The following is an 11618-nucleotide window of genomic DNA, read 5'->3' as shown; positions in this document are numbered from 1 at the left end:
AAAGTGGTATCAAACGCCCGCCAGTCTCGTGGGAGATATGCCCTGTGCAAATCTATTCGCAGAGGTTGTGTGTATTGTCAGAAAAGAGATGCTCCGAAAGGATGTGATGAAAATGCGCCGTCGATGATGCTGTCTGTTCGTCGCAAAGAGCAAGGCGACGAAAGAGGTATTGTTGGCAGATGATGTCGTCAAGGTGAGTCGAGGGCAAGTCACAAGCCCCACGACGATCATCTGCAAGTGTGACCAAGCACCAGGGCGCCGAACGCCAAGAAAAAAACAGAGTAGCAAATAGGTGTAGAGGAAACCGGGATTGTTTAGCGCCGTCGAACCACATGACTGTTACTTATGCATGCAAGACTTGAAACTCCGCCGTATGCATTCGCAACAAGTTGCTTGGTCGGATTTTGAATGCGCCCTAGGCTTGCGTCGTGCGGTAATCTTTCCAGTCTTGCTGCGGCCACAGATGAGGCAACGACTGGCTGATTGATGGGATGCGCTGCTGTTGGTGACCTTGAGGGACCTGTGGATTTGTTGTCTCCCACAGAGTAGCGAAATCTATGCTGCCTGTACGATTCGGCGCAATGGGCTCAGTTGTGTAGTGAGATGATGGCTGGTGCCATCCGACCCCAGGTTGAGGTGCCTGGGCATGTGGATGTTGATTATGGTGCTGATAGTGATGCTGCGGCTGGTACTGGTGTTGTTGCGGGTGTGGCTGCTGCTGCACATGCGGCTGCTGCTGTTGTTGTTGCATCATGAGGCGTGAGTCGCCAAGTCCAGCTGACATGGCACCCATACCTGCTGATAGGTTTGATCGATGCATAGGCATGCTCGTTGCAGTCACGCTGGTAGGAAATGACATGGAAGTGTTGCTTGTGACTGAAGGAGGGGATGAGCTTTGCAGCTGATGTCTGGGTGGTGCGACCGAGCTTGGAGAAGGCAGAGCGCCAGCAGTCGAAGAGTAACTTGCAGACTGAGATTCTGTTAGCACGGAGGAAGCAGATGCAGATAACAGGAATGTAGAACTTACATATTTGCCAATGATCTTCTTGAGGGCGCCTGCAAGAATTCTCCAAGGGAAGACCTTGACGTCCTTCTCGATGTTGCGAGGCTTGGGACTCGGGAATCCCATGATGATCTTGAAGAACTCCTCGCACTTGGTCTTGGTCTTGGACACTGTCTGAGGTCTGAAACCTTCGAGGTTGCGACGAATGCGGTTCTTCTCTTCGACGGTGAAGCGAACAGCGACCAGCGACTCCAAGAGCTGAATGGTGTCGACACTTGTGATGTAGCAGCCGTTTTCCTCTTCCCACCAAATGCAGTTGACGTAGATGCAGCCAGGCGCTTGTGCATGTTCCTCGGGTGTGACGGGCTGGAAGGATGCAGAAATGATACTACCATTCTGACTGCGGCGGAAGCGTACAATGCGACGTCTTGCCGAAACCTCGTCTGGAGTCCAGTCGTTGGCCATGCCATTCAGGTCGCCCTCCAGCTTGAGAACAGCTTTGATGTTGGAAGGGTACATGGCATATGGGTTGAATGGCTGACTCGGCGACATGCCAGTAGGCGACGGCTGCAAAGCAGTGGTACGAATGAGAGGTGGGTTCGCGCCGCTGGACGAGACATTGGTGACTTGCGCAGTGGGTGCTGCTCGATCACTGGTCATATATGTCGAGGGATACGAGTTGAAAGGCTGCGGTTGAGGCATGCCGATCGAAGTGGGAGCGATTCTGTATGTTGGAGCTTGCTGCAGTGTCTGCGAGTACTGAGCAGGTGCAGGAGCGTTGAAACTGCGAGCGTAGGAGATGGCGCTGGAAGCTGTCTGGGGACGGGAAGAATATGGGTCGACCATGTTGGACGAAGGCGGCGAGTACTTGACGTCGGCAGGGTTATGAAGGGGGGAGTCACGGAGGTTTTGCGAAGAAGGACGCTTGTTTGGCGACTGAGCATCTTCTGACATCTTTCTCTTGCGCATGCCGCCTTGCGATGGACTCGAAATGGCGTAGGGTGTCGCATCCGTGTAGGTGTATTGGCCAACCTCGACAGGCACATTCAGGGCTTGCTTATTACTGTCTATCATCTCTAGGAAGACGGTGACTGCTGTACTTGATGATGCAGTAGCCTCGAATGCGGGGACGTCAACGAGAATGGCAAAGTTTGAAATCTGACCTGAGCCGGGCAGAGTGGTAAGACGACCTTCGCAGCGCTTGGTACCGAAGGACACAATGAAAGAGACTCCGTTGCTTTCCAGGTCCTCGGTGGCGTTCATGTAGATGATGGTTCTACCTCCTGCAGGGCCTCGCTGTGGCGTCAAAGAGACGATTTCAGGCAAGGTACGGGATCCAGCAGCCATGTACGAAGGATACGCGGGTGCATTCTGTTGAGCATAGGACGAGTCATGAGATTGGTACGACTCTTCGGTGAGCAAGGGAATCTGGGCAGCATCAGGGAGGCCAGATGGGACCTGCGCGTGTGAATTTGAGTATGAGAGACCATATGATGATTGGTTGTATGCAGGGTAGCCGGGTGCCTGATCAGGTCGTGTGGCAATGCCGTAGCCTAGTCCGGTAGTTGTCAGTCATCTGAGCCATAATGAAGCCTCGCGACCTCGGGTAGATCCGTTGAGCGGCCGAGAGTCTTTCTTGGAAGCACCAATAACAATCAATAACATACCGTAGCCATAAGAAGGGGGTTTTTCGTAACCCGACATCGATGCGAGAAGATTTCCGTAGTTCGAAGAGGCCAGGAGGCCACCCTTTTGGGCCTCCTGACAGGCAATGATGACTGACTCTGGGATGGCTGATTCGTCGTCGACGATGACAGGCGCACTGCTCAGTTGCGGTGGTGTCTGCAAGGAAAGGAATGAAGGTCAGGATAAGATGCTAAGGCAAGAATAATTGAGAAAGAAGAGATGGTCGACGAACCTGAAGGCGCATAAGAGTGCTGACCGCCAGGTTTGCAAAGTAGCGGAGAAGAGAGTCAAAACGAGGCACGGAGCGACCTCAAGAATGCACACCGCGACGATGGTCGACTTGCGTCAGGTGGGCTGGGATTCAGAAACCTGACGAACGCTTTTGCTGGAGTGATGAAGCAAGAACCCGTCGATGGCTTGCACGCGCGAAATTTGATGCTTGATGATTAATGGATATACGAGCCAAAAACAAGATGTCGTCTGTAGATCCAGCCAGGTCTTGCTGTGGAGTTATCAAAAGAGACAGTCCAGCTGAAGTTGGGAGGATTGTCGATGATAATACTCGGCGAGGGCGTTCGCAGGAGATTGCAGGTGTCTTCCGATGATGGACCCAAGGCTCTGGATACACGGCTAAGGTAAGTTCCCGTTCCGACTTTGACGATGTTGGGCAATGATTCAAGACAATGTGTGATGAAGCAAGACCTGGTGCCTTCTGGGAGAAAAGGGAAATACTGACTATCGTTTCGCGTGGACAAAGAGATGGTCGAGCTGGAGTGAACCGGATGGCACGATGAATATTAAGTCTAGGCTTGCCTGCGATTAGCTTTTTTGGACGATTGATCAAGTCTGTCGGGACCGTTGCAAGCATGCAAGGAGGTTGAAGAACCATGTCCCGACAGCCAGGATGGCACTCACATTATTTCAAGTAGAGGCTGAGTGGATCCGGTCCTTTGGTATTATGTGCGACAGTAGATGCGCAAGATGAAGACAGTGGTGGGTGTATTAGTTTGATGTCTTGGGTCGATAGATTATTGGCTAAATGCTGGCCGGTCCAAGTATATGCAAGGTTGAATAGGAAGCAGCTGAAAGTATGGATGATTGAGTCGCTATGCACGCAGCCGTGATCCGAATCTGAATCAAGGTGTTTCAACAGGTCTCGCAAAAGGCAGGTAGGTGCGATTTGAGAAAATGTTGGTTGACAGCGTGGGGCGTGACTCTCTTGAGATATGTGGAGACAGAGAGAGGCTGCTGCGGTGTTAGTGAGAGTGTGTCCTCCCTTCGCCGGGTCCTGGGATGCTGGGGGTGAGAGGCAGCGAGTCGGGTGGAGAGGAGGAGGGTTTAGGCGGAGAGGAGGGATCATGATATGTTAAAAAGAAGGGCACCGAACGGTATCAGTGCATTTTGTGGAAGCCATTGGAGCGCATCATCGACCGCTGAGTGGATGACGGGGAGCTTGGAGCAGCTCCCGCAAATCGTTCTAACCGGTGACAGATGGAACGCTAGAGCCAGCAGGGAGGAGAAGCAGCACGGGTTCCTGTGGGCGCCGCCTATTCCGGGTCCTAGGCTTGCGCGCCGGTGCGCCGGTCTGCCCTTGCATTTGAACAGAAACCTTAAGCAACTTTATCACGACGGTTTGGACCTGTCAACGGTCTGCTCGAAAAAAGCTGCAACTGCCTTTCGCAATCGCTCAGAAAAGGACGACCGCGTTGGCTGTCGACACGACCCTCGGCCATTCTCGGACGCGAGCGTCCAACGGCCGCGCGCTCTGGTCATCAGCTATCAGACGGCCTTCTTCGGCGGTCAAACGGCACTGGCCGGGCCTCGAAAGTAAAGGCCTTCTCTTGGCCGAAGAAGCATCCTAACCTTGACAGGTAGCGTTGCGCAGCGCAGCGCAATTGACAATTCGAGTGGACCTTGCTTGACGCGGCCGCTGGAGCGTCTTCTGCACACCCCGATCAGCGGCGACGACAGAAAACTGGGAAACAGATGTTGTAGATGTGCTGGTTCCTGCATACAGCGATCTGCACGGTTCGACGGCCGCAGAGAACCCTGAGTGCTTTTTTCTCTGACCCTTGCCTCTGACACTGGCCAAGCACTCAGCAAGGAGAATTGCAGATGGAAGAGGTTTGGTGCCAGAGGCTGTGTAGCGGTAGCTTTGCCGCTTCGGCGCCGATCTACTCTATAGCGTCCCAAACGGGACGAGATCGACCGCTTCGTCTTCCCGGTCCTTTCTAGTTGGTATCTCCACAAATTCAAATTTCAACCGTCGACTGCAGCAAAATGTGCCTGCGACGTAAGCAAGATGGCGCGCATTGGGCTCCTCTGTCATCTTGGCCGATCGCAACTTTACACGAACTTCTCCTTTCTTATTTCCTTTCTCGTTTCCCAACCATGAGCACTCGCAAACAGACGCTCGCTCTTGCAAGGCCATCGAGAGTGCCTCGCAAACGCCGAATTGCACCCAGCCCTCCATGAATCGCGCGCACTTGTTTCGCAATTACAACGGTCATTGTATGCGCCAAACGGCCTTCGATAGCACCAAGAATGACCGTTGCAATCCCTTTATCGATATTGGTGATAGGTTCGAACGCCCGTCCTTCTGCTGCTTCCTTTCTGCTTCTACTCGAGAGCCAATATCGATACCACCGTTGCTGCGTTATCGCAACGTCTGACATGAAAACGGTGCCGAGTGCCCTACCGTCGGGTTCATTGGCGTCCTGCACGACATCTTCCACTGCACACGTTTGCGCCAATACCTATATTGCAACTATTCGACAGCTACTATGGAATCTGAGCGACTCTATTCAGGAATGGCCCTCTTTTTCAATACGTGTATGGCAATTCCTGTCATGCTGTGCTGAGAAAACGTGAGGACTTTTTTGATCAGTCACGCGTATACCATATAGGCTACTGACTTCTGGCCAACGGAGTCTGTTACTGCTCCACTATACGTACAACGATTTTCATTCTGGCCACTCCTTTCCGAATCAGGTTGGTGACTCCTGGAAGTACAAGGATTCTGATCGTGTACTCATACCTACTTCTCGGACAAGCCGCGATTGTAGCGCCCGATCAAATGGTCTTGATCCTGCCCGTGGAGTATCTGTCTCAGCAATCTTGTTGCTAGCTATTTATCCAACGGCACCTGGGCAAAAGTAATACTGCCAGCAACCCCACTGGTCTTGTTTCTTGGTAAGGAGGACACCAGCTTTCAGCAGAGATGGACGATTGACCTACTGCCGAAATCAGGCCAGTGCATATCCTCGGATAAGCCAGGTAATCATGATGGTTTCCTCATTCCAATTCTGAGTTGGTACCATCGCGAGCCTCATGCTTCTTCTCCTTGCTTCCAGAACTCTATCTCTCTTATCCTGCCTCTCTCCACCCCGTTTACGCGCCGGTCGTGCCCGACGGCACACCCGGATATCTACCATACTTTTCTTCGAGCGACCGTTGTAACCAATACTCACTCGTGACCATCGCGAGGAATTCAAAAAGATCGCCAACGGTCGCACTTCGCTACGACGAGCCAAGAGCAGCGTATCAGGCAACGCTTTGTCTCAAGCAGAGCGGGGACACAGCTCGAAAAGATCCGCTTGTACGTGCGAAGCACAGTCGGCGAGGTTGGTGTTCTCTCCTGCTGTCCGTTTCTAGCTCGAGTCACCAAGGGCTACAATCTCAAGCAGTTACAGCCAGTAGGCATTTCTGTCTTAGATGCGAAGGTATGTCTTGGTCTCACGGTCAGCTCATCCGCACGCTGTTTCCGAGACTCGGGAGCAACCCTTTGGGTGATTCATCTTCTCTTTGCACACGATTTTGAACTCTGTCTGGCATGTTTCTCCCTGTCTATCCTTACCCGCTCAGAAACACGTCCATCTCCCACGACGATATCCATCAACTTTCACGTTGTCACATCTGAGTAACATGTTCTAGACATGCCGGGGAAGGTTAACCTGCCCTCGTGTCTCGGTAAGTCAAACAGGTTCGTTGTTTACTTCTTGTATCTCCCTGCCTCACGATGTCGAAGTCAGTCTGCCGTTGGACTAGCCGTCGCCTGTCCACCTTGACCAGGTGACCGGCCGGCCTTCAAATAAAAACAAACCAGCCTCTCTCTCCCTTGTACATTGATCCTTTGCCCAGCCTCCAAAGTTGCAATCTGGCGACTTCGAGTGTCTCACTTGATCATGATTTGATACGCACTTCATAACATCATCATTGTCGCGCTTCTACGCGTGAGGTCAGTCTAGGCAAGCGTATGAAATCAAATCAGGGGTGAACACTCTGCCCGACGTTATCGCTGCGCGATTTTTCGAACGACAGCTCCTGATGATTATCAAGGAGTAGCGTATCGTGATCCATACGTCCAATCTTGCTTACTTTCCTTGCGCCAGGTTGCTCGTTCGCCAGAGGCTTTGCATGTTGATTGAACTAACCCTCCAGAAAATATTGAGCACCCTTAGCCCAGTATAATCACCGACATTACCTACTTTGTCTGCCACATGTGAGCTGTCATGTTGTCTCAGAGCTGGGATGTAGCAATCAATCGTGACGGGAAATACGCAGTGCTTCCCTACCATCCTCTACCTCCACCTACTACTGCAAATGACTGACATCTCAAACTCAGCAGACAACCTCCTATGCCAATATACTATCCCAACTTACATCGCATGAACCTCCTTTGAAGTCGATCTCCAACCCTGAAACACATTGACCTCTCACACTATCATATTCCCGAAACTCACATCTGCAAATCCCGACGAAAGAATACAACAATCTACGGTTTACCTTCTTCTTTCCACCACAACCAACCTTCCACCGTGCTTCTCTAGATCCACCCTTCCAACCAACCTTCTCCACAACCAACACATGAAACACAAGTGTCGCCATCTACAAAGCGCACGCACCTCTGTGCCATCAAGCAAAAGAAACTCTATCAAGATTTATCCCCTCCTCACCGGCACTTCGCGCTGCAAACCCCCTTGTCTATACGAGTCGAGGTCACAGCAAAGAGGTACATTGGTGTCACGACTCATGACGCAAAACGCTCATCCACACTCGCCCGCAAATGGCGCCTGTCAAATTATTAAACCACACGACCATAATTTCCAAAGTCACCACCAAACAAAACCACACCACGTGAGACGAGAGAAATCTCGTATTCGTTAATATACCTAGCCATTTCTACGGTACCCGCGTCTTTCGGCAATTGAAGATAGAGATAGAAGTATACAAAATCGATTCCAGGTAAGTATTTATTGTCGCATCGATTTGTTGAGAAGAAGCCATGTCGTCGGCCTGCCTCGGCGATACCCGCACCCTTCTTTTCTATCACAGTTGCCCTGCATATTTTCCGCCCAAACAAAATTTCTTGGGTGTGCCTGGCTGCCACCTTTTTTTTTCCTTTTGCCTTTCCCGCAGCATCTACGTTTTTTGACAGGCCAACCTTCCTTGGGCAGCAGCGGCAGCAGCGGCGTCGGCGCAAAAGGAAAGTGCCGCCAACACATTTCCAAAAGCAGCGAACGACGGAAGTGCAGCCAGCATAATAAATTAAACTTGATCAGCTGCAATATGTAAATATATTGTTTGGACAGGTTGATCAACTGAGTCGTGTGGGCGGCAAGTGTGTAGTTGTCATCTCCTGTCAAACAGTTTGTTTACACTGCATAAAGATGTTTGGATATGCAATAACATTCATAGAAACACAAGGCAGAACATCCATCTCGCTGGGCAGAACCTCGAACTTGGAAAACCATCGTGCAACTTCTATGATGCTATGGTGCTTAGTACCATTAGTCCAAGAAATTGAGATAGTGTTTGCAATCTCATCAGAATCGACAGGTCCAAGAACGTACCATAGAATTGCACAAAGAAGTTCGAGTTCCGGCAACATCCAGAGAAGCATACTCAAGACTCACTATTTCGCTGGATCATCTCATCATCCAGCAAATCACCTCTCCTTTCGGTAGTACCATACGTCTTAGTATTGTCGTTGTGAGACACCGAAACAGCATACAACCTATCACTTTCATCAACGATGACAGACAATACCACACCTAGCAACGACAGCCAGAGAAGTACAAACAGTCACAAGGAACTTCATTGTCTAGTATAAAGATTCAGACAAACCAACGCGCTGTCATTCGCAAAGGTACAGGTGTATACTCTTTCTGTAAGAAATGTGGTGTAGGAGATATCCAACAACGGACCTGTTCGATCACGCAACCGCCACGAAAGTCATGGGAACAAGGATACCACGCCGCATACATTCGCAAACGTTTAGTGAGATGCATTTCTTAGAAAAGATATGGAAGTACGGAAGTCAGCAGGATATGGGCCTGGTCGTTCGTGCATATGCTTCAAGAGTTACAAAGAGACGCATGGCGCGTTGATGACACTCGCAACGTGCGAATATTCGCTTTTTGGAGGAGAGAGACGGTATGGAATACAGCCTTTATCTAGGCCTGATCGATTGCTATGCAACTACAACAGAGCAACAGCGCCACGCAACCGCTCGCAGCGTTAGCATTCGCTCTTCAAAGTGAGAAAGAGACTCGATGCGAGACCAAACCCTTGCGGGCCTCTTCGATCGAGTCGTGTTGATCAGTAGGCAAACGAGCCTCCAACGCCATCATCATCCCCGTCATCCATGTCCATCTGAGGGTACTCGAACTGCTCTTCGCCGCCTCCGTAAGCATCATACTGCCCTTCCTCTAAATCCTCATCATCCACATCAGCTTCCTCGGCCTTGAAGTCATTGTCTTTTCTAGCCATCAAGCTTTCGGCATCGAAACCGCTCTTCTCCATCAGCTGCTTGAAGCGACGTCTCAAGTCTTGAGGGTGGTAGGTGTCACCACCCTCGTTGGTAATCTCTGCGGCAATCAAGGCCCACTTTCTCTGGTCAAAGTCTTCTTCGATCTTCTTCTTGGCGTCAAAGAGGCGGAGGTTGTCTTCGTCGCGCATGTTGATGAAGGCGGTCTTGAGGCGCTCGTAGCGGTTGGGGATTGTGCTGGCACCGTGGACGACGCCTTCCATCTCGGCGTAGCGTTCTTTGCACTCGGCCCAGGTGTGACCGCTCTGGATGAAATGTCAGATGGAAGATCGGTCAGGATGATGACAGAGACTCACTTCGCGCATGGTGATCAAGGTCTGGTCAGCCTCGTCACATTCGTCGAAAGAGTGAGGGATAGGCTTGGTCTGGGCAATGCCACCTTGAGTTGCCTTGATGATGTGTCAGTATAGATTTTGGGTCAGATGAGACAAACGGCTTACTTTACGGAGGCGCTGGTGGCCCATGGAGTTCAATGTATCAGTTGCGACCTTCTTCCTGGGAGTCTTCTTCTTGAGCTTCTTGATAGGAGTGTTGGTCGAGGTCTTGTCGGCGGCAGCTCCCTTACGACCCTTGCCCTTATTTGCGGAGCTAGTAGCAGGGGTCTCTGCATTGGCGTCATGTTCACCGTGCTCGTCCCCGGCTGTAGTTGTCTTCGCCTTAGCTTTTCCCTTAGCGCGAGAGGTGAGGAGTGGACGGCCCTCGCCCTCGCTGGCTTCTTCACCAACTATGGCTGCCATAGCTTTGGTCTTGGCTTTACGAGGAGTAGAACCCTTCTTGGTAGAGACTGGCTGGGTGGCGGGAGTAGGAGGTGCTGAAGGAGGGAATGTTGTGTCCATAGGGCTGACGAGGGGGAAGAAGTCGGCTTCTTGAGGGCCGGAGGAGAAATCGACGAGTGGCTGAGCGCCGAAGAACAAGCCGCCAGAAGGCTGAGGGTTGTTTCCGCCGACGTCAAGGTTGAGATCCGAGATCTGGTTGGAGTTCGCAGTGAGAGACTGGTGAGGCGAGCTGTAGGAGGCGACGTAAGGTGTCTTTGCCTCGTAAGTGCTGAGCGAGGGTTCGAAAGGCACCTGAGCGCCATAAGAAGGTTGGAACTCGTGGCCGACTTGGGCTGGAGACGAGTGGTAGTTGTAGCCGGGATAACCAGGCGTCTTCGCATCGGCGGCCTCCTGGTAGTCACGAGGAAAATGATTGCTCAGGGCCATGTCGTCGCCGATCATGTTGTTGGTGCTGGTGTAGTCATATGTCGACCCGCCATCAAACATAGAGTAGTCAGGCAAAGTGCCGTGTTCTTGGTCACCCGACATGGCATTGAAGTTAAAGTTAGAAGGCACTAGATCGAGCTGCTGATCGTTGTTGGATGGCATGTTCGGGGATTGTTGGACAGGCTGGTCTGTATTGGCGCCATTGGCCATAGAGTCGTCAACCATAGGAGCAGTGGACTTGGAGGAGCTCATGTTGCGTATAGAAGTGGAACTTGAACGCAAGTATTGTTAGAGCAGGAGGAGGAGAGAGTTGTTTGGAGGAAGGAAGAGTGTTTTTGTCGCAGAGTGTCGAGTGCGCGCGACGCGATGTCGACGACGGATTATTGATGTAGAGTGAATGTTCCGGCGCCTGACGAGCTTTTGATGTAGTGTCCGGTCAGTACTCGATCCGGTATCCAGTTGATGCACGACGTCGGAACTGTGAATGCGCGGTGTCCTTGCAATCACTCCAGATGTTGATAGCGAGCAAAAGGAGAAGGTTCGAGAATAAAGTGTTGTATCTCTCAATCTCACGTGGGGAGGAAGTCGTTTGTTTATTGAATTTCACCCCACGAGTTTGTCGCATCTTACTACACGTCGAGAAGACTGCGCTGTGTGAGAGTGAAAGTGATGGCAGTGCCAACACATTTCGACGGTATGTCGTCCGGCAGTCGAGAGGCGTCGGCGACGCAACAGGCGATTGAGGTTTGATCCAAGCTATCACTGATCAACGATGCCATAGACCAGTATATGGAAACTGTAAGGACAGGATCATCCTTTGCGTATGACTGATGTTGATCACTTTCTGATGTCTTCGACACAAGTTTGAGGCACAAGAAAATCTGCTCAACCACTGGTT

The 11618-nt window shown here is 51.3% G+C and overlaps 3 protein-coding genes across 3 annotated transcripts; all 3 read right to left on the bottom strand.

Annotated features, from left to right (window-relative positions):
• Positions 1–1021: 1021 nt before the first annotated feature.
• On the bottom strand, positions 1022–2818 carry M436DRAFT_13792 (uncharacterized protein; the record flags this gene model as incomplete). Its single annotated transcript, XM_013573386.1, has 2 exons — positions 1022–2556; positions 2671–2818. Coding segments are annotated over 2 exons (1683 nt in total), but the record flags the coding sequence as incomplete, so codon positions are not given.
• Positions 2819–5055: 2237 nt separating this feature from the next.
• Positions 5056–5656, bottom strand: M436DRAFT_62475 (uncharacterized protein; the record flags this gene model as incomplete). The annotated part of the gene is made up of 2 exons (XM_013573732.1): positions 5056–5445; positions 5645–5656. 2 exons carry the CDS (start codon positions 5654–5656, stop codon positions 5056–5058), a joined length of 402 nt encoding a protein of 133 aa, XP_013429186.1.
• Positions 5657–9289: 3633 nt separating this feature from the next.
• M436DRAFT_62474 (uncharacterized protein) lies at positions 9290–10972 on the bottom strand (the record flags this gene model as incomplete). The annotated part of the gene is made up of 3 exons (XM_013573731.1): positions 9290–9763; positions 9815–9907; positions 9959–10972. The coding sequence occupies 3 exons, from the start codon at positions 10970–10972 to the stop codon at positions 9290–9292; spliced, it is 1581 nt and encodes a 526-aa protein (XP_013429185.1).
• Positions 10973–11618: the final 646 nt, after the last annotated feature.

This window comes from Aureobasidium namibiae, assembly GCF_000721765.1.
Source record: "Aureobasidium namibiae CBS 147.97 unplaced genomic scaffold scaffold_5, whole genome shotgun sequence".
Lineage (NCBI taxonomy): Eukaryota > Fungi > Ascomycota > Dothideomycetes > Dothideales > Saccotheciaceae > Aureobasidium > Aureobasidium namibiae.
This window is presented reverse-complemented; position numbering and strand designations above follow the sequence as displayed.